At 36.9% G+C, this 23,744-nt stretch overlaps 1 protein-coding gene across 3 annotated transcripts in view; it reads left to right on the top strand.

Moving 5' to 3' along the window:
• Positions 1 to 23,744, top strand: part of Nebl (nebulette) — a 336,213-nt gene that overhangs the window by 238,878 nt on the left and 73,591 nt on the right. Inside the window, exons 4-7 of one of the 3 annotated variants that reach the window (XM_027928589.2) lie at positions 1,600 to 1,710; positions 8,325 to 8,435; positions 18,242 to 18,343; positions 19,281 to 19,382. The exons of the other annotated variants lie outside the window; for them this stretch is intronic. Coding sequence (XP_027784390.2) covers positions 1,600 to 1,710; positions 8,325 to 8,435; positions 18,242 to 18,343; positions 19,281 to 19,382 — 426 coding nt within the window. The remainder of the gene's footprint in view (positions 1 to 1,599; positions 1,711 to 8,324; positions 8,436 to 18,241; positions 18,344 to 19,280; positions 19,383 to 23,744) is intronic. 3 annotated transcript variants of the gene reach the window in all.

Below are 23,744 nucleotides of genomic sequence, written 5' to 3' on the forward strand. Positions count from 1 at the left end.
GGGTTCTTCGTATATGATCTGGTAACCTGAAATGATTTTGAGAAAATCAGCACGTTTTCTTTTATTATTACCAACATCTAGAATTGTGGAGACAAAAGGCTCAGATAAAACAGATGCTCAATAAATCAACACCCAAATCAGGTTCGCAAGGACTCACCCACAGAACACAGTTTTGTTTATTTATATCAGCTGTGTTATTTCTCCTGGGCAGAGAAATTCTTGGTGTTCCCAACTTGTGTTTGATTGATTTTCCTGAAGGAGTTAACTGCAGAGCAAAAAATTGCAAGTGGGTGATCTATTGTGTTCCCTTGAACCTAATTTTCCCAAGAGCAAGTGGTGAATGGGTGTTTGTCTTTTCCAGTAATGATTGAGCTCCCTCAGAGCCAGCACAGGCTGGGGGTGGGAAGGTGCATGAGCAGACAGGCCCCCTCCCACTCCTGCTCACTGTGGCTCTCCAGGGGGGCCTAGAACAAAAGGGTGCCTGAAAAAATAATAATTATTATCTTAATCGTACGAATTTGTAGGATTATGCAGTGTGATAATTTGATACGTGCATAAGGTGGGTAAGGATCAAATCAGGGTCATTAACCATCTTCTTAAACATTAGTTTTTTTGATTGATCTGTAATAATTGTCCATATTTATTGGGTACAGTGTGATGTTTCAACACACGTACACAAGATGTGCTGATCAAATCAGGTTAATTGACGTTTCCATCTCTTTTTTATTACTTTGCATTTGAATCTCGTCTAGGCCTCACTACAATACACATAATAGGTTCTGTAAGCTGGTCATCCTGTGGTGCTGTGGAAGGAGAGCTTGTTGTTTTTATTCTTTTCTAGTTATACATGATAGTGGAATGTATTAACATATTATACATACATGGAAGATAACTTCTCATTCTTCTGGTTATACGTGATATAGAATCACATTGGTCATGTAATCATATATGCACATAGGAGAGTAATGTCCCATTCATTCTGCTATCTTTCCTATTCCCATTCCCCCTCCCTTCCCTTTACACCGCTTTGTCTAATCCAACGTCCTCCAATTCTTCCCTGTCTACCCCATTATTGTGAATTAGAGGAATACTAAAAGTATCCGAGAAATACTTCTAGCTAATTGTGCTTTGGTGCCTGCTACCCGGCCTACCAGCCTATCCCCATTCCTCCTTCCCAGCCTCTAGTAATCACTATTCTTCGTTGTTGGGAACCTGACAGTAAGTTTTAAAGATCTGTATTTTCTGGAACAACTCAAATGTCTCATGGTTCTCAGACTGCTTCTTCACTGTTCAAACATATGAACCTGTCAACACACACAAGTAGATTTATTTTTTAGAAACGTGCATGGGTTTCACTAAAAGAAAAGTCACAACATTCTTGCATATACCACTTAAAGCTTTCTCCATCACAAATTGGAAGTCTTTCTCTCTTCAGAGTACATTTATCAGATCTGGTATTTAAAATTCAAGTGCAGGTTTAATTTAAAATTGTTTAATCAGTGAGGTTTCTACAGAAAATTTTATTCTATTATTTACAGTAAAAAATTAAAAAAAAATTAAAAAGGAGGGGGATTTTCATTTTCTTTTTATTTCCTCTAGGCAAAATACAGAGGCAATGTGAAGGTCAACCTTTCCAACTCTCTTTATAAGCAGATGCCTGCCACCATTGACAGTGTCTTTGCGAGAGAAGTTTCCCAGCTTCAGAGTGAGGTGTGTTTTCAAATTGGTATATAATGAGGTAGATCAAAGATATAATCTCTTTAAAGTTTTTTAATATTTTAGGAAGAGTTGTTTACTCTGGGTATTAGACACTGAATGGAAACAGCTGGATTATGTGCTCTCTGTAGCCAAGTGGCAGAGGGTAAAAGGGACATGCAAGTTTAAATGCATGCTATTTTTTTGAGTCCCATTCATTGCTCTTTGTAGAGTCTGACAGTTTACAAAACTGAAATAATTCTGGTTTGTTGTGTAATGCTGGGGATTGAACTCAAGACCTCATGCATACTAGGCAAGACATCTCTCCACACCCTCCCCCACCCTCAACTTCTTAAAAATTTTGAAACTGGGTCTTGTTAAGTTGTCCAGGCTGGCCTCAAACTTGCCACCCTCCTGCCTCAGCCTCCCAAGCAGCTGGGCTTACAGATGTGTGCCTCCATGCCATTTTGAAGATGAAATTCTTATACCACCTGTTGAATGATTCTTATTTAACAATATGATCCCTAAGTAGAGAACATTTCGAGAGCTTGTTAAAAGTCACATAAAGAGATAACAATTGGACTTGATACCCACAGTTCCATGCTCCATCTGTTAGACAAGTGGTTTTTGAATTTCCTGATCTGTGGCTGGTGCTTTTCATTTAGGATAACTTAGGCTACCAGCAAGAGCCTCCATCAGGTGAAAGTGGCTATTTTAGTGATTCCAGGTTGCAGACAAACTTAAGAACCATTATCACGTAAACTCATTTTGAATCCACAGGAGTGTAAGGGTAATTTTTTCCTGTACAGGACCTTGACACATAAGGCATTTTAAAGTGCATTTAATCTCTTGCATTTCTTAAAACAGAATTTTATAGTAGAGTACTTTGCTGTTTTCTGATTCATTGTTTGGTTTTCTTCATTGTGCAATCTGAGTTTTTAAAAATTACTTATTTATTTTTATTTAATCTGTTACTTGGCTAATTTACATGAGAGCAGGGACCCTTATCTGTCCTGTTTCCCTACTCTACTCCTGTAATTGGAACCCTCCTGGGCACATAGGAACTATTCAGTATTGTTGGATTTATGGGCTTCCTTCTAAAGGATATGCTTCCTTTTTCATAGTTGGTATTCTTCATGCCACAGAATAGGTTAGTAATAATGGAAGCAAATAAAAGTACTAGCGATATGTCAGGTGTTATTTCATGAATTTCAAATGTATTTATGTCATTTAATCCTCACAACAACCCCAGGAAGTATTCTCATTTTAGATATATGGAGACCAAAGCACAGAGTTTTTAAGTAACATGCCAAAGGTCACACAGCCAGTAAACGGTAGAGCCAGCATACAAGCATGGGTAGTCTGGCTCCAGAGTCTGCATTCTTAGCCACACACTATCCCACATCTTTCCTACTACTTTTCTTTCTCTCTCTCTCTCTCTCTCTCTCTCTCTCTCTCTCTCTTTATTATATGGATTCCTTCTCTAGAATTATTTTACTTTTAAATAGAGGATACCATGGTAATTATATAACAGTCTGAAAATCAATTTTGATTTTAAAATAGTCTTGAAAAATTCTAAGGATTGCTACCCTTTGCAGAACATCTTTAAATACCTCATTACTACAAATGTAAACATCCTTTGTGAACCCAACTTGGCAGTAAGCTAACAGCTGAGATTAGCTGAGATTTAGCTAAGCTAAAAATATATAATATCAAGGCTCTGCATGACTGACCGTAACCAATATATCCTTTGTTTTTCCTGCCAACATCTGGTCACCTGGCTATTTGCTGATAACATGGGCTATTTTATAAAGCACATAATTACAACACTTGATATAAGACAAGCAACAGTTATTCATTAAATAAAGAAAATTTTTTCGAGTCTATTTTTATATTTACGTGAGAAACTAACATTGTCAGATATTTGCATCTTTTCTCACTCTTTTCTTTCTTTCTTTCTTTCTTTCTTTCTTTCTTTCTTTCTTTCTTTCTTTCTTTCTTTCTTTCTTTCTTTCTTTCTTTCTTTCTTTCTTTCTTTCTTTCCTTCCTTCCTTCCTTCCTTCCTTCCTTCCTTCCTTCCTTCCTTCCTTCCTTCTTTCTTTCTTTCTTGTACTGGGGGTTAGACCTAGAAACTTAAGCATGCAAAGTCAAGGTGTCTACCACTGAGCTACATTCCAAGCCCTTTTTATTTTGTTTTGAGACAGTCTCACTAATTGCCCAGGCTGCCTGGAGCTTGCAATCCTCTGGCCTCACCACACCTTTCCCTGTAGCTTGGATGACAGGTGTGTGCCACTGCACCTGACTCTGGCCTCAATTTTTAGTAGCATAAGTAGGTATATAGAATGTAAATACTTGCAATGTGGAATTTAACATGAAAAAAATAATCCCCTAATCCATTATGTATATTTTGGGCCTATTGTATTGCTTTTGATGGAATAGGATATCATGTACATTGTTACCATGTATGTATGCACTCTCTCTTTTTTTTTTTTTTGGTACCAGGGATTGAATCCAGGGGTGCTTAACCACTGATCCACATCCCCAGCCTTCTAAGGTGTTCTTGTAGGTATTTGATTACAAACAGCAAACACACTCGCTGGCTTTTTTTTTTTTTTTTAACTCTACATTGAATTTAAGCATTAGAAAGATTATTTGAATTGTTTATAATAATTCAATAATTTGTAGATAATAGTTTGTTGAGAATTTTTATTACAACTCAGAATGCCATTAAAGTTTAGAATTCGTCTATTATTCTAAATTAAGTTACCACAACTCTGAAACATTTTGGGCACAATAAAAGGATTGTTTAATTATCACAGACTCTTGCAAATAGTTTTTCTACTTTCTTACATCTTATTGCCAGTAAACTTGTTCAGTTGGTAGAGTGCTTGCCTTGCATGCACAAGGTCCTGGGTTCAATTCCCAACACTACCAAAAAAAAAAAAAAAAATTAGAGGAGGAAAAGTTTATTTTCACTCAGAGAATGGTTGATCACTCCATTGCTCTGGGGCTGAAGTGAGGCAGATCATCATGGCAGAAGGAATCTGTTGTCTCATGGTAGCCAGGAAGCAGAGAGAGCAAGTGGGAAGAGCCAGGGGCAACATAGGATTCCACCTATGAGCACACCCCCAGTGACCTACTTCCTCAAGTTACACGTCCACCTGCCTACAGTTATCCATTCAAATTATTAATCCTTCAAATGGGATGATCCACCCTGGAGGTTGTAGCTCTTATCATATTTGACTTTGAACATTCCTGTATTAACTAACACATGAGCTTTTCAGGGGGACACTTCATATCCAGACCATAACAGTTAAATTTATGCTTCCTTTAGAAAATGACTGATAGGAAGAAACACCTTTAAAACAGAGAGTTGTGGAGTTGGGGCTGTAGCTCAGTGGCAGAATGCTTGCCTAGCATGTGTGAGGCACTGGGTTTGATCCTCAGCACCACATCAAAATAGAAAAAATAAAGGCATCTGTCCATCTACAACTACAAAAAGAAAACAATTTAAAAAATGAAAGTTGTGAAGTTTCCAGGAGACCATTTTATTAGCTGCTCTCCATTAGAAAAATTTATAAACAAAGATCCCAAAGGAACCTGGCAATGGAATGGACTGTGACTTGAAGTGATGGAATCCTTCTTAGCAAGGCTATTTCAGGAAAAGGCTAAATAATGCCTTATCACAGAAGCAATACAGACTGCTCAGTCATCCTAACTGAGCAGTTTTATGGGAATCGATTGTTTTTATCAGTAGTATTTATGGGGCCCTGTTATAGGAGTTCAGAGGTGTTTGGTATGGGATTAAAAGTACATTTACCTATATAGTACTTACAAAGTGTATTAGAAGTTAAACTTATATACATCATATATACACACATGAATATGTGAGATGTAAAATCTAGGAGATAAAATATATGATAAATATATACACTGCTTACATAAACATTTATATATAAAGTATGTATGACTATTGCAAGTTCCCACCACTCTTTGAGTGTCTAGTACCATAGCAATCTGAGTTCTCAAAGCATGAAGAAAACAGTTATAATGTAGGGAAATACCACATAATAATGACAGATCCTAAGAAAATCAAATTTATCAGAGAATTTATTAGCTTGACATAAGTTTCCATTAGCTATCTTAAGGAAGAAAATTAATACGATAAATTAAAGTTCCGCTGCCTCCAGTTTGATGCAGTCTTAATTCTAAAGTGGTGCTTAGTGGCATCTATAAATGAAATGACTATTTTAAAGCTGCAAGTAGAAAATTACGTAGGCTTTTTAAGAAAGCGTGCTTTTTAAAATTGTGCTTGATGAGTCACCATCTCTATGATCACTCACAAAATGATTAGCTGCATTGGTCTTGGTTATCAAGTCAGAAACATGACCATCAGTCTAAAATACAGAATATACCAGCCATCCTTCAAAAAGGAGATTGGCATATGTTAGCTCTTCTTATTTAAGAAGAAGAAACAAATCTCAACAGAAGTTTTTCCTTATCTTTTAGACTTGACCATCCATTAAACTACTCCCCCTTCCTGTCCTCAGGGTTCTAATGTCATATGTAATGGAACTGAGATAATGGACTCTCTCACCCTGCATGGGGGTCCTTAAGAGGTTTCCTGTTTAACATAAGTAATTGATGAAAATGTACAGATGTATTCATCAGAATTAGATATCTTGATGGAGTAAATTGATGGACAGACTGTAACAAGGTGTATTATACCTGGAACAACATAGGGGCTGCATTTGAGTCCTGGTAATCAACCAAACACACAGGACTGGATGTGGGAAGCCAGCTGAATAAGACTTAAGTGCATTAATTGACAGGAATATCAACATAGCTGTCAAAAGGAAGTTGTCATGACATGTGAATGCATTAATAGCATTTAGCAAGTGGAGGAGGATAACCTGGATTCAATTGAGTAATTCTAAATAGGATTAAGTCAGGCTGTTGTGGGAATGGGATGGATAAATTGGGATTTGGATTCAAGAGGGCTTCTTGGATGATCAGGGGTTCAACCCTTTAATCCAAGCAGCCTGTCTGGAAGGGCAGAAGTCATTGGTGGCTAGTCATCTGTCTTCCCACTGGAAATTCTGTGTTGTGAACTAGGCCTTTTCTCTGTGACTGGATAGATCCAACTCTGGACAGATAGATGGGGTTTGATCAAAGGAAGAAGTTTCAATCATAGCTTTCCAAATTCAGAGACTGTGATGTCCTAGGTTGAATTCTTTTTCAGTAGACATTTTTAAAGAAAAACAAAGTGGGGAGCCAGAGAGGAGAGTTAAACATTGGAAATTGGACTAGATGGCTTTTTTGGGGGGAGGGAAGGATAGAAAGATTCAATGGTTTTATTTGTAAAACTTATTTAAAAGATTAAAGTTATAATTTTAAAACTAAGTATATTATCTAAGTTAAATGGGTGTTTAATTCTGTTTATGAAAGCCCATGAGGGGTGTAGGTTTATGAGAATGTTGAATAAACTCATTTATTCATCCATTCACTATACATTTATTGCATTTCTACTCTGTGTCATTCACTGTGATAGGCACAGGATATTAAAAGATGTGTAAGATATAGACCCACTTCTCAAGGAGCTCATATTGCTAAAGAATTCTCCTTAAGTTTAACTATATTCTTTTTCATTGAAAACTAGACCTTATTTTATTCTTGACCACAACTGTTCTAGTTTTTCTTTTTAGGTTGCCTTTATTTTGTTTGTGCCTCATGATTTCTACTCCACTCAACTGTGTTTGTTACTAAATCCTTAATATACTTTAAAATTAATTTTGCCATTCTTTTCTTCATTTGTTGGTTTATGTTCACTCATGGTTATTCATTCATTTATTCATTCACTGAGCAGATATTAGTTGATGTCATTCTAAAAAAAAATCTTCCTTACACCCCCTCTCCACCCAGTATGGAGAAAATTGGCCCAGGTGGTTGGTAATGGAGGGTATTGGTATATGACATTCAGATCCCTGATGGAGAACAAGGCTGACATAACTGAGAATTTCATCTGTGTATTATATTTTCTCCCAAAGCTTTGGGCATTTAATGAGGTGTATCTTATATTATGGTTGTATCTACATAAAATCAGAACCTTTCATGTAAAAATAAGCAACTAACTTTTACATACTCTATAATTGCCCACCTCCCTGCATCTGCTCAGTTGTTTTCTCAAGATTTAAACCTTGAACATTTGTAACTGTGAAAGCTCTCAGATGTGGAGGATTTCCCAAAACTATAGGTGAGATTTAAGCTCGATGAATAGAATTGTGGATTTCATCATTTGTTCAAGGTTGTTTTGTAATAAATGATAGAGTTAGAATTAGGAATCTTAACCAAAGCACTGAGATGAAAGCATTATATATATTATCTTGTTACAGAGGCTCAGGCAAATTTATCTATCATTGGTGGTATTTAAATATACAAAATCCTTGTAAAACAGTGGAATTAAACAGTTAAGAATTTTATATACTGCTATAGGATTTTTAAAAAAATTGATTGATTGATTTTTTTGGGCAGTGCTGGGGATCTAACCCATGGCCTTGTGCACACTAGGCAGATACCCCGGCCCTTGGCTACCTCTAAATGGAACTAATTGTTTTTTTGTGCTTTTGAAGGTTGCCTATAAGCAGAAGCATGATGCTGCCAAAGGAGTCTCAGATTATGCCCACATGAAGGAGCCGCCTGATCTCAGACATGCCATGGAGGTCAACAAACACCAGAGTAACGTAAGGAAGCTCATTCCTCGCCATTTTCTGGAAAATTGTAGCTAACTCATATTACAACTTGTGGTTATTGAGTTGAGATTTAAATATTACAACACTTCTATTCAAAAAAAGGACTTTATAGCTTATCAGTAAGAGGTACATTAGAATTATTCTTAAGATAGTCATTAAAACCTTGTAGAATGCTTCTAAATTACCAGGTATTTTCAGGCATTAAAAATTTTGCTTCAAGAAGACCATTGGGTTATCAACATTTCTAGAGCTTCCTTGACTTGATGTGGAAGCTCATGGTTTCCAGTCTAGAATCACAAAAATGCTGCAAGAAAGAGCATCAGCAACCAGTGACCCAGGGAAGAATCACCCATGAGCACTGGCTAGACTGTACCCCACTGCTCTTTCTTTTAAACTGCTTGTTGGCATCAAGTTATTATTAAACGTAAGGACCAACAGATAGGAAATATGGAAGCAACAGATGCCTAATGACGGACTTAGCAGCAGAACAAAGAGGAAGAAAGTTAGCCTGTAGAAAATGAAGTTTTTCTTTGGTTGTCAGTTCCCAGGCCCATGAAGGCTTACATACATTTGTTTAATTACCGCTTACTCTCCTGGTGTCTTAGAAGAATAATCTGTTCCTGAAATTGTAGTGGCAACTTGTCTTCTCGTCATGAAATTCTCTGCTTTCCAAAAGACATGTATGAACCGCTGGTCAGGTTCTTGATGGATTAGAATCAGTTAAGATAAGGTGCATGTCCTAGTTAGATTAAGAAATCCCCTTTCTTGAAAAAGTTCCTGATCTATCTTTGTTATCTCAAAAGGAGGTTGTCACTTTGTCCTCCTACCAAGCAACTTTGCTGACTCTGTGCCTCCAAGGCCCAGAGGTACAGAGTGTTTCTCTGCAGTATGGCAATGACTATTTGGTATTAAATTGCATTAAATGTTTAAATTAAAAACCAGAGAGGAATTTAACATACTAACCCACATGTTTAAACATATGCTGATACCAAAGCATTTCTCTAAGATGCTTTAGGATTGACAGGAGATGAAGAAGCTGCAGGTCTGCAGTTATTATCAGGGCTATTATTTTAGGGAGGCCTTATAAGAACTGTTTGCTTACAGAATGACTATAATAATCCTAACTACCATTTACCCAGCTCAGCCATGCACCAGGCTCTGTGCCAAGACTTTGATCATTTCCGTTTCTTACAAAATCCCTGTACTGATTCCCATTTCTTAGATGAAGAAAAGAAGACTCGGGAATCAAACTCTGGAGTTCGCTCTTTTTGCTGTACCCCGCTATCTCCTTCTTAAAGGTCACTGGTAATTAGTCAAGATTTTAAGTGAAATTTTTAAAATGAGTAGCGTTGTGGGCTGGGGTTGTAGCTCAGTGATAGAGTGCCTGCCTCACATGTGGAAGGCACTGGGTTCAATCCTCAGCACTACATAAAAATAAAAAAAAGGTATATGTCCATCTATAACCAAAAACATTTAAAAAATGGGTAGCATCGTAAGACATCATCTGAATTCAGATGCACTGCAGGAAAGAATAACGGAAACACCCGAGTTCCCACTATTTTGTGGCTGGAGAGACCTTGAACTCATATAAAAGTCCAAGGGGAGAAGGTGGGCTGGTGCCCTGGGGTGGAGACTGGTGTAACATGGATCCCTGGGAGGCCTTTTCTTACTCTATAATTCCATGCAATTCAAATAGGGGAGTTCCTTGTCATAGAACTGGGCTTCTTATTTTAACTCTGCCTTTTCTTTTAAAAGGTCTTTGATTGAGGGAATACAGAATGAAGCCCTTTTCTCCTCCATTCAACAGTGTGTGCTCATGGGAGAAGGATGTGTTTACTTACACTCCTCTGCCAACTCAGCCCAACCTTTGCATGCAAAGTTTGTACATATAATAGGATTTGGAAAGTGTTTAAGACTATTTACTTAGATTTAAAGTGAGAATGATATTTGTATTCTACCTGTGAAGTAGTTGATATTCCTCCAGAGTCAAGCCACTTGGAGTAATACATTTGTTGTCCCTACAATATGAAATTTAAGGATTGGTCTTAAAAGCTGCAAGGAGAGCTAGTGTGTATGTCTCTTGGTTCAGCTGGACCCACCTAATCTCTGTGAAAGACAAAACTCTTGTCTCCCATAAAACATCAGCCTGAAGAAACTTAGGCAGAGAATTGACTAGCAGAATTAATTGCCCTTTTGTGATGTGGAATGTCACTTTGCACTCTGGCTATAAGTGAGTGACTTAATTTCAAATAAAAATGTACCATCCATTGTGAATATGATTAACTGAGGAACGATGAAAGTCAGTGCCTTTGCTTACCTGGTTTAATTTATGTTGCCACCAAAATCAAGTCAGCTTTCTGAGTTCTGCTAGAGACCCAGGAAACTAGAATAATTGCAGATCAGAGCAAGTTAATTTTTGCCTCCTTTCTGATCATACCTTTTATTAAAATGGTCCTTAGTGGTCAAGAGGAGTGATTTTTCTTCAGAATCTTTCTCTCCCTTACACTTTCAGTGATGTAAATGAGCAGAAGAAGAGGAGAGGGATGTTTATTTATGAACTGATTTCTCACCTCTGAGTAACTGAAAGTTCCAAGGGGAAGAGTATTCTGGGGGCAGGGGTCTCTTGTATCACTCTAAGATTTAAAGATCACCAAAAGGGAAAAATTATTAGAATTTGCTCTATGCTAGTATATATGAGGGAAAAAAATTTTTGGAGTTAGAACATGCTCAAAATGCTGGCTGTAGCTGGGCACGGTGGCACACACAGCTCGGAAGGCTGAGGCAGGAGGACTGAGAGTGCAAAGCCAGTCTCAGCAATTTAGTGAGGCACTAAGCAGCTCAGTGAGACCCTCTCTGTCAATAAAATACAAAAAGGGCTGGGGATGTGGCTCAGTGGTTGAGTGCCCCTGAGTTCAATCCCTGGTACCATCCTGCGGATGACCTGGGACAAGTTACTTAATATCTCTATATCTCAGTTTTTTTTTTCTATAAAATGGAGACAAGGACATCTACCTCCCCAGGCTCTCACAAGTATTAAATAATATATGTAAAGGGCTCTGCAGAAGAGACACTCAATAAAATATTGGGCCTACTTGGTCCTCCTCCAGTGTTTAAAGGGTGATTTGAGTGTTTAGGATGATATCATCGTTCATTTGAAACAATTAAAAGAGAATTGGTTTATAAAAGGGCTAAATCAATATGAAATTAATATTAAGAAGTGTTTTGGTCAGAAGGGTGTATTTAAGAAGTTTCTGAACGTATCTTATTGATACTATAATTAAAAATTGATTAAAACCAGCCAATCTAAATCCTTTTATATCTTAAGGGATATATTCCTGCCAAATTTTACTAATGTAATGAGAGAAACTGGAGGTTTTCTGTTCTGTGACTTTCCCCTGAAGATGGACTTGTAATGAAAACCTCAATTACATTGTTAGTTCTCATCCATCTTATCAGAGGCCTGAAGTCCAATAGTTCTCAAGAAAGTCAAACAAAAAATCACCATTTTAAGTTTTATAAATAGTATGGTTTATACCAACTTGTGATGAAATCGGAATAGTAAACTTTCCCTAAACACCATATTGGTAATCAATTCAACATGTATGAAAAAGAAAGTATTCAGCATGGGAAATACGAGATTTAATGTTCTTTTTCAAGAATGATCTATGTACTGACTTAAAATTAATAAAACCTTATCAGTAGACAAATTTCTGTTTCATCAGAAAGTGAAAAACCTTAAAGATAAATCAGTAAAATAATACTGGAAAAACAATTACGGCTCCGTGTGGTTCCCCAGTGTGACTTATAGTAATAGCCTGTAAGGATTTAGTATTTCAGATACTAAATATATTGGTATTTTTGTTCATCTCCAAGCCAAAATTGTTAGTAATACCTATTCTGCTCTTTTCATGAGATTGTGTGGTTGATAAAATTAAGTTATGAATAAGAAGATATATACTAACTATAAAATGACATATAAACATTGGCAATAATAATAATAATAATAATAATAATAATAATAATAATGATACATTGTTTTAGATGTAACTTATTTTACTCCATCTTTTTAGACAATTAAAAACTTTTTTGTTTGCTCAATAGCATCAGAATGTATATTCACTTATATTTGAAAAGTTTATATTGTCGTATAGAAAACAAGATTTATATCTTAAAAAGGTTCATATTCTCTTATAAATAATAACATTTAAGTAAGTTTAATAAAAGACTTTCCAGGAGCTGGGGGTGTAGCTCAGTGATAGAGCCCTTGTCTAGAATGTGCAAGGCCCTGTGTTTGATTCCCAGCACAACAAAAAAACATTTTAAAAAAGAAAGAAAGAAAGAAAAAAGTTCCTGTGCCCCCGGAGTTCATGATGATAATAAAAGGTTTTCTTGATAATGATTGAACCTGGGCTTCAAGATTGTGACTCTATACAGGTTACACTCCTCACTTCTGTTCTAGTTTCTTCTCACCAAGAATCATTTAACCTTCACCAGAGCAATGAAAAGATTGGTCCTAGCCCAGCCTGATCTCATTCTCTCAAGGCCTGCCTGCTTGTGAAATTTCAGTCCCACAGGTGTCTGTCTGTCTGTGGTTTCCAGGGAGGCTCCCTTCCCCACCCCCGAGTCTTCTCATCTCCCAGTGCTTTGCTTTCACCTCACTGACAGTCTGTGGAGGTTTTGCTTCTATCTAGTTTATTAACTCACCTACCAAGGAGTCTCAAATCACCATTTTATAAAAGTAGAAAGCCTGCTGGAAGGTCATTGCGAATCCTTAGATCACACACATGTATCTGGCTGTACCTGGGGAGTAAAGGCATCTGTGCTACTTTCAGAATCTCATAGGAGCCAGTTTAGTGGCCAAGTCTAACCCATGACTGTATATGGAAGGGGATGCTGGGGGATGTTGCTCCAGCCTGGAAAAGGAGCTTCAGAAGAGCCTGATTGAGTATAGACAACCCCACCCAACAGGGGTGGGGTGATGGTTTAATGAATTAATACACATAGAGGATCCAGAGCAGTGCCTAACGTGGATCACGCTGCAGGAATGAAGGAAGCATGCAAAGAACATGGCTGTTTTGAAGCAGAAGGAGATTCATGGAGGGAACAAGACAAGATTCAAAGACCATGAAGTGATATGAAAATAAAGCTAGGGCAAAGGGGAACATGGTGAGATAAGGAAGAAATTCAAAGACAAAATTTGATGGAATACAATTCTTTATTGGAGGTTTAAAAAAAAAGAACAGATTAGATGCTGCAGAAAAACATGAAATGGATCTTGCTAGCATTTTTGACAGGAATCTAAAGTCCTTGGAGTAAAAGGAATATTTATTGGTATATATAGTTGTGCCTTGATATCCTCAAGTGATTGGTCCCAGGACCCCTGTGGACACTAAAAATCTGGGCATGTTCAAGTCTTTAATAAAACATGGCACAGTACTTGCGTGTAATCCGTGCACATCTTCCTCTATATTTAAAATCAACTATAGATTACCTTGTTATTCCTAAAACAATATAAAAGCTATGTAAACAGTCATTATACTGTATTGTTTAGGGCATAATGATGCAAAGACAGTCTGTACATGTTCGGTACAGATATAACTTTCTTTTTTGAATTTCTTCAATGCATGGTTGGTTGAGTCCTGGATGTGGAAGCCAGGGATATTGAGGGCAGACTGTAATTAGGAAATGAACACTAGCTCCAGGCACAACTGGTTCCAGAGCTGTCACAGTGTCACCCAAAGCCCTCCTCTGTCCCATATCTCACTCTACTTGCGTGGGGTGATGTTCCTTTCACACAGTTTCTGTGAGGATTCAAGATGACAGCTGTAACTTCAAAGCTTAAATCATCCTCATAGCAGCTGATCCCAGAGAAAAGTGTGAGCCAACCTCAGCCTCAGATCCACTGGATGACTCTGCCCCTGCTTGGAATATAAGTGTGCCTTTTAAAACCATGGTTTCTAAGTGGATCCAGAACCTGATTGGATGGTCCAGGGCATGTGGCCAATCCTGTCTATAGAGAGGCAGATTGAGGGTCCCTCCTGATCACCTGGAGTCAGGGGGACAGTTTCCAAATAAAAATTCCTAGGAGAAAAAAATGAATACATGTCTACTAAAAAAGGAATAGTTTAGGAAAATGACTCAGATATGTGGAAAAAGACAAATTCAGTTAAAGTAGAAGGCAAAAGGAAGTAATCAGGTATCTAAAATAGTAATTCTGAGTGTCCCTATGGAAGAGACCAGAATCATCATTTGCAGATGAAATTATATGTCTTCCTACTGTGAAAAAGATAAAGCTGATCATCTTGGATATAAGATAAATATATAAAAATGATCTTCAATGATAATTACTATTTTGCCTTGTGACAGACATATAGAAGAGAATGATGAGATGTCACTGAGATATATAATAAAAGAATTAGGGAAATGGAAAAAATATGACATCTTCCCCTAGGGGAGTCTTAAGTATTGTTGAGATATTATTTTTCCTGAAGTCGTTTTGTAAGATCAGTGAAATACCCATTAAAATTCCAGTTGTTTCCTTTGTGGGATGTACTCAAATGCTTCTAATGTTCATTACTAAGAATACACTAGATAAAGATTAAGAATACACTTGACATAGAAGAGTAAGAAGGGAATTCAATTGAACAGATTTTATGGACATTTTGAAAAAAATCCATAGAAGTAAGTAAGTTCTTCCTAGGCATATTGAAGAGTCTAAAAGTGGAGACCATTTTAAAAATTTTTCTTTTTAGTTGAAGATGGACACAATACCTTTATTTAATTAATTAATTTTTTTTTTATGTGGTGCTGAGGATTGAACCCAGTGCCTCACACGTGGTAGGCAAGTGCTCTACCACTGAGCTACAGCCCCAGTCTTAGAGACCATTTTTAATATCATTGGTTTCTCTTCCTCCTCACCTCCTCCATCTTCCGCCTGCTATCTTCTTTTTTTCCTTCTTTCTTCTTTTTTGCTTCTCTTCCTTCTTCGTTCTCTTCTGTGCTTTGAGAACATAGCCGGAATAAAACATTGAAGGAGATAACATAAAATCAATCATTGACTGTCAAGCTTATACCCATTAGCCCATTCTGGGTTGATGATTTTCAAGAATCTCTTCCTTTCTCTCTTCTTCCTAGAAACAATATTATTTAGATCACTATGTTGTCTTGAGAAGAATAAAAAATGGTGGCCAATCCACAGTTTCAATATGGTTAGCATTTAGATTTCAAATTGATTCAGGAAATACAGACATACCCACATGCACGTGAGCTTGCCTATACACACACTTGGACCTCCGAGCTCTTCTGCTACTTGACCATTGGACTCTTCCTGAGTTCTGATGCAATGCTAGAATGGAACAAATCCATACTGCAGACACATGAGGAATGTCGGATGAGTTCCCTCAAAGCTAAGGGTGATCTAGGTACAGGAAGATGAGTAACCTCCTCAGGAAACCGTGTTGCCATACCATGCATGTTCAGACATCCTTACAAGAGTGAAACCAGGAGCTTGCTACTCTTGCGGGTCCACAGACGTAAGCCCCCTTTCCTGTGGAATATCCCTGAGCAGTAGCGTTCCAGAAGATCTGACTTGTGATCAGGCTCCTGCGCTTTTCTCCTGTGTGGCTCTGTGGTGTCCTCTTGTTTGAATGTATAGCTCATGTCAATCTTAATATTTGTTTTGAGTCACATATGCTGGCCTCTAATTTGCAATTTACATGGATGATGGGGCCCTATTCAAAGTCCTGCTCCTGCCGCCTTTGTGCTGTTCACCTCTCTTCAGCAGTCATTAGGCTGAACAGCATATAATTAGGTAACCCATGTAAAGCTGGGATTGCTGAAAGGTTGCAGTTCTTTTCAAAAAGTAAAGGTTTCCATTTTTACCCTCATTCTTTTCTAAACAAAAAGACATTCCCCCTCCCCTGGTGGTTTTCAAATGAATGTAGTAACTTAGAAACAGTCCTGGAGGTGGGTAATAATTTGGGTTTGTTTTCACCTGAGAGCTGGTTTTTGTTTACACAGCTTGTGTTTTAACTCCCTGTAGGCTGAGGTTGAGTTGCTATCATTTGTGGATGAGTGTGTTGCTTTGTGAAGCCAATGTAATTGGTCTATTTAAAAAAAAAATCCCTGAAGATTGAAAATTCACCAGACAATATAACTCAGTCACTAGCTTATATTTGTGTTTCTTTTACTACCTGTATGTATAAAACCTACCTGAAATTACTTGCTAACATAAAGCTTATGAAGTATTAATTCTGAGGGACTTAATACTAATTGTGCTTAAACACTATGTACTTTTCAGATTCACAGTTGTAAATGCAATTTAAAAAATGATCTTGGTAGTGAGGCAAAAATAAGCTTTCAAAGGGCAAATAGAAGAAGTGTACCTTAATATTTCATTGAAATAAAATAATGCAAAGGGAATCTGTTGAAGTATTAATGCATTATCATGTCTCACAGCTGATAATTGTTTTTGGAAGAAATAAAAAAAAGTAGGAGTGTTTTAGATCTTCAAGGTTGAAGAGAAAATAACAAGATACATTAATATTATCTAGAACACTGGTTCATAGTGATCAACTAGGGAATTCATTAAAATCAGATTCTTGGGCTCCATTTACCAAAATTTTATTCCAGAGGATTGTGGATAGACCTTAGGAATCTAAATATTTTATAAGTAGCTCAGATGGTGCTATTGCAGAAAGTTTACAAGCAATGTTAAAAATCCTTGTGCAAAAGGTAATTATAAAGTAGCCAATGGTTTATTTCAGTTTTCTACCTTTTTGTGCTCTGAAAAAGTAAAGATGGGTTTCTGCATGCTTTGCATTTTTACTTTAATGGAAAGTATTATAATAGATAAATCAACCACCTCTGGTAATATGCCATATAGACCCACAGCTGACAATTGCTTTGGCTCATGACAAATCAAGAATTTGGAAAGTGGGAGACAAGTGAGATGTTGACCATCAGACATGATAGCAATGTTATTCTGGTCTCTCCTCTATTCGTTAGTCAAGTTAACATAAAGGTACATGATCTAAAGTATTTAACATTTGGCAAAATTCATACATTTTTATCTTTAAATCTCTACTTTCTGTACTTTGGCTTGATTATGTCTAACATGCATAACATTCAGAGGGAGAATATTTCTTAATGTAATAATTCTTATTTTGAATGGATCAAGCTATCATAATGATATATGTATGGATGGTAAAACTATTGGTAGCCATGTCTAGGTCTCCTTGGAATGATCATTTGAAGAGTTCAGTTAGAAAAAGGAGAGAAGAGTGTAGTTGAGAGCCTCAACACCTTCCTTCCCCAAAGGAAATGATTTTTAGTCTTCATTTGCTGGGACTTACGCTACATCCCCTGAGGTTGAGAATATGTGGTAGGCAAGTTGAAGTGATTGCTAAGTACATTCTGTATATGAACAGAAGCATCCACACTTACACACCAAGCATGCTAATAGGTATCTGTGAAAAATCCTTTGAGACTGGTTTGTGCCCTGTTCTTAGCCTTCTATTTCTTAGGTAATATAAATCCATTTCAAATATATATTTTTTTTCATTTCAAATATGTTAATGTTAGTGAGCTATAGGTATACTGTGAAGAGTTAATCTGTCTATGAAAATGAATGTTGTGCACCAAAACATGAAAAAAGCAACTCAAGGCCAATAAGTTCTCTTAGCAATTATGACAAGGACAAATAATGTTACAGACATGAAGGTTAGTAGCTAAATGAAATTACTAAGTTGTTTTTTTCCCCCTTGTTTCTTTTCAATCAAAACTGTCTCTTTGATCAGATTTCTTATAGGAAAGATGTGCAGGACACCCACACGTATACTGCGGAGCTGGACAGACCGGATATCAAGAAGGCAACTCAGATCTCCAAGATCATAAGCAATGTAATTCATCTTTTTAAATCTTGTACAGAAATGCTTTTTAAAAAATTTTTTGCAAGATACAAAGTACAGCTTTGGTATTTGGATGGTTAATTTAATTAGTGTAATTAATCAATCTGGATTAGTGACATCTCAATGTTTTTCCCTGAATTATCCATTTGATTATGTAATTATTTGGGTATATGCAGAAGCTGCCCAAATTGGACTTGACTAGGACTGTCTTGCTTTTAGAGGTATAAGTACTATGTGGGGATAAGATCATATCCAAATGTCTCACCCTAAAAGTTAGGGTTGTCACTTTTCTGGTCCAGTATAGTCTCTTACCTCACCCTGTTCCAAAGAACTTCTCTTGTCCTCATCCCATCTCAATGCTGTTAATTGTGCAGATTCTCTTCCATCAACGTGGTTGCATGTTTCCCCCTGCTGAGGCTGTTTCTTATGTCTCTAAAATACTCTCCTTGGTTAATACCATTTGACTTCAACATACCAAAAATTCTGGTTGAAATGATGATTGAACTCAAACTGAATATTGGAATACCCTAAGTGTACCTTAACAATCAGTAATTACTAAAGTCAACTGCATGTGGATCAAACATGTCAGATCAGTTTCCAAAGAAAAACAAAACCATAAATATGAAGAATGCAGGATCTCTATCCAGAAAATTCTCCTTATGTATTTTTTTTTTCAGTATTTGTATAAGTGATGATAGCTGGATGCTTAGTCTCAAAGTTAATAATTATTTTTACTGCTAAAAGTTAATAATATATAACTATACTGTATAATGAATTCTGGCTTTAGCAGTCTATATGTTAGTATTTGATGTGTTCTAAGGAATATGTTTTTAATGGACTGAGGGTCTATTATATTTTATTTTGATTAATGTTAATGTAATTCATCATTATAAAGTAGAATTATTCAATATGTTCTTGTTAATTTTAGGCAGAATACAAGAAAGGGCAAGGAGTAATGAATAAAGAGCCTGCTGTCATTGGAAGACCAGATTTTGAACATGCTGTGGAAGCGGCCAAACTTTCTAGTCAAGTAAGACTCTGGAGTCATGATCCTACAATGACTTTATTCAGATATTTTGTTCCTAGGAGCACAGGAAAATATTTCATTTTTGATCATATCTGTAATTGCAAGAATAAATGGGGATCATATTTCTGAAACTTTTCAGATAGTATTGCAATAATCACAGATTTCAATAAAGAAAAAAATTAAATCTAATTTTAAGCATAAAATAAGTTTTCCATCCCACCCTCCAGCTCAAATCTAAAACTTTTGGTTTGGCCATGTTGTCACATTTCCCAGAATTCCCAGAAATCAGCAACAGTTGTGCCAAGTAATAGTATTTCTGTCTGCACACACAAACACACACACACACACAATCACACACACACCCAAGTTTTTAACTTAGCAATAAAAATGCTAATTTCCCCAATTTTCAAATGCTTTAATCACAAATTAATAGAGGGGCAATGAAAACAGAGAAAACTTTGGAATGTTATTGAAAAACATAAAATAAGATCTACAAATGTACAGATTTTTTGTATATGTATAGATATGTTTTTGGTTGACAATCTTAATAGATAAAAATTTTGATTCTTCCAGAATTATCATATAAATGTCATTCACTTTCACTTAGAATCCATAGGCTCTTTTTCATTTTAATATGGATAAAATGATATTAATGTTTTCATGTAAAGGAATTACCTGAGGAAAGCCTTTAAAGGTATGAAGACAAAGATCAGTGAAGGGGAACTTAAATTATGAGTTACCATAAGATAATAGGAGATCATTGAAATGAAATCAGTATGGATTGGTGGACTGACAGGTAAAGTAATCGGTAGGATTAGACAGGTAAAATAATCGGTAGGATAGAATCCTGAGATAGATTCCAGTATGTATAAGAATTTAATATATGACAAAAGTGTTGGCTCAAGTCAGTGGGAAAAAATTGGTTAATAAATGGTGCCACCCTAAGTAACTGTCATGGTGAGAACAAAATTGGACCCGAATCTTAGACCACATACAAAGCTGAATGCCAGGTGGATTATTTTATTAACAATAAAATAAACATTATTAATGATTTTTTTGTTTACAATAAAATTATTTAAAAATCTTAAAAGAAATTTCAGGATATTCTATACACCAGACAGGGCAATAGGATTGTGCTTTAACATGTCCAGAGATCCAGAAGCTATACAAAATAACACATTAACTGCATCAAAATTAAAACTTCTTTCAGTGGAAAAGGTGATGTTTTCAGAGTCAGTAATAATGTGATCAAACAGTAATTTTACAAATGTATAGTGTTCATAACTTTGAAAATATTTCTTTCTCAAGTTGCAAAAGTCTTAATTAAATTATGTTTCAGAATGCAGACATGTAAACAATAAAAGGTATAAAATCCAAGTGAGGAATGTAAGTCTTGAGCAAATGAACCTCTGTAGTGTGCTCTTGGCTTGTGAGTCTCAATACTTAATATAACAGTAATGTCATATTTTAAAACTCATTTAAAAAACTTCATGTAAGTCCCATTAGAATCCAAACAGCCTTTTCAAAATTAGAATCTAATTATTTGAATGAATTGGATTTATACAGAGAAAGGAAGGTCTGAGAATAGTGTTTTTTTTTAATATATAAAAAGGAAGAAAGAGCAGTGGTCTTCAAATATTTGGAAAAGTATTTATATGTGATAAGAATATTGTTTATAATACGTAAGTTCTTTGAAGAAGAAAAAGAGACTAACATGCAGGTAGAAAAAGGAGAAATGGTGAATAGGTTACAGCAAACATCAGTGCCCAATAAGCTTGTGAGAAGAAGCCGAGTTCAGCAGTAGAGAGAAAATGGCAACACAGTGAAAACAGAGTGTCATTTGTACCCATCCCCGTTTGGTCTCTTGCTGGTGTGGAGGAGGAGGACACCAGGTCAGACTGTGTGGGAGGCAGTATTGAGCTGGATTTGACAGAGAGGAAGAGAAAGCTCCCCAGGAAAGCCCCAAATAAAGGTTGGCAATGAAGGCGACAGAGGACAGAAGTCTGATAGCAGAGGCTCTGAGCAAAGCCCTAGGAGTCATGAATATAATCAGGAATCTGGGGGGAGATTTGGTGAGAAATGTGTCAGTGTCGTGCTGATTTTGACTAACCCATTACTTAGCAGAGCAGGTATAGTGTGTTCTTTCTTGCATGTATTAATTTTTCCAACTTTTTTTTTTTTTAATAATCAGAAAAGTTCCCATCTTAGCCATCGGCTGCTGTGTGCTGTTCAGTGGTGTTAAACACCATCACCATCATCCACCTTGGGGACTTTTTTCATTCTGAAAAGTGAAACTCTGTGCCTATTAACATTAGTCCCCACCCCACCTTTCCCCAAATAACATGTTCTATGAAAGAAATGGTAAAAAAAGAGAAAGTGATTTCCAAGTATAACCTTAGGGAACATTTTAGAGTTAAATACCAAGATGACCAACTTATCACCTATTAATCTAGTATCTCAAATTGCTTCCACTTTCAGCTAACAAATAAGTAATCCCTGAACATTTTAACAAGGAAGGATTGTGCAGACAGTATTGCTCAAGGTTAATGTGGCCACACTGTGCAGGCAAGTCTGGCCTTATGAGAGGTGGAAGGTCCAAGAGGCCAGTTTGCCTCGGCTGTGATAATCACACATGAAGTGATGGGTCCCTGAAAGGTCTCCATGGCTGTGTGGGTGAAAATCAGGCTTACCCCCGAGAGGCCAGGGTAAAAGATGCCTGAATGTAACTGAGCCGTGCGTCGGTTGTTTTATAATGTACAAGTACTTTCACCTACAGATCAACTTTGTTTGTACTCAGGATGATGCTCATGCTCAAGAGGCTGGGATGCGCTAGATGACACTCACTCAAAGGTCAAGAAGGGCTGTGACTCAATGCTCCTGAATCCCAGATAAAGCTTGGTGAGCAGGCAGGAGATATTGGCTTTATTTTAGTTTCCTGCAGAGCTCCCTGACTTCTCGTAGCTCCACCCTCTCCTAGGGATGAAGATTTCCCTTCAATCATGCAGCAGGTTGTAGTTTAGTGGTTAAGAAATTGGGCTCTAGAACAGGATCACGTGGTCAAACTCTGGTTCTGTTGATAGCTTGTCACAAATTGCTTAATTTCTCTATCTTCAGTTTCCTCATCTGTAAAATAGGCGTGACAATATCTTCTTCTTAGGATTGTCTTGAGAGTGAGATGAATTACTTGTAAGAATACTTAAAAACCATGCCTGGCTGGGTGCAGTGGCACATGCCTGTAATCCCAGCAGCTTGGGAGGCTGAGGCAGGAGGATTGCGAATTCAAAGCCAGCCTTAGCAATGGGGAGGCGCTAAGCAGCTCAGTGAGACCCTGTCTCTAAATAAAATACAAATAAGGCTGGGGATATGGCTCAGTGGTTGAGTGCCCTGAGTTCAATCCCCAGTACCACCCCCTAAACAAGACAAAACAAAACGAAAACAGTGTCTGGCCCATGGAAGATTACACAACTTCTTAGGAGTCTCTTCACTATAGATACACAGAGTGTTTTCTCTTCTAGTTTTTTAGATGAATTCATACACAGAATGGAGCAGAAATAGGAACCTGACTCTCAGATTCCAGTCTTAAATTCATCCTATCCCAATTCTGTTGGAGAATCCTTAGACAAAAAATTTGGTGTTCAGCAATCAAGTGATCTACTGCTCAAGCACAATGTAATTGGAAAATGACATTTTATCCATCATCTTTACTTTTTTTTACGACATTCTTACTGATCATATGATGAATAAATTCTTGAGAAAAGAGGAAAGCTGAGCAAGACTCCTGGAATGAACTCATAGGTTTCATTTCTCTTCTCAGGTGTTTCAAAAAGAAATAAAGGCCCAAAGTGTCATTTCTTATTTTCGTGGACAACTTTGAAGATCATGTGCTCTCTTTCTCCTAAGCTAATAATAACACCACACAAATACATAGAAGGGAAATGAGGCGGGAATTTGTTAAGCAGGGAAAAGTGTTTAAGGAGAGGCAAGGTGCAGGGAGAAAAGAGCATGTCAGCACTGGAAGACCTTGAGGAAAGAATGCAATGACAAGGAGGTGGCCCTGGAATGGAGGGAAAAGACAGCTCCATGAAAAGAGGAAGGTAGAGAGCAAGTGGGCAGAGGCTCACATCTTACCTGGAAACTGAGCTCTGTGCAATTTTACTCAAGAAAAGTAATGGGAACACGTGCCTGACCCTTCTTATGTTAACTTGTTCAATAGATTTGCTCTCATAGTTGAAAATGTTTCCTTTTTAAATTGGAAGATACATAAAATTATGACCAGGCCATAGAAATAAAACCAACTAAAACAAACAAATAAAAAACCCCCAAAAACCTCAGTGCCAAGAAAAAGGTTGGTTTCTATGTATCTCA

This window comes from Marmota flaviventris, chromosome 12 (genome assembly GCF_047511675.1).
Source record: "Marmota flaviventris isolate mMarFla1 chromosome 12, mMarFla1.hap1, whole genome shotgun sequence".
Classification (NCBI taxonomy): Eukaryota; Metazoa; Chordata; class Mammalia; order Rodentia; family Sciuridae; genus Marmota; species Marmota flaviventris.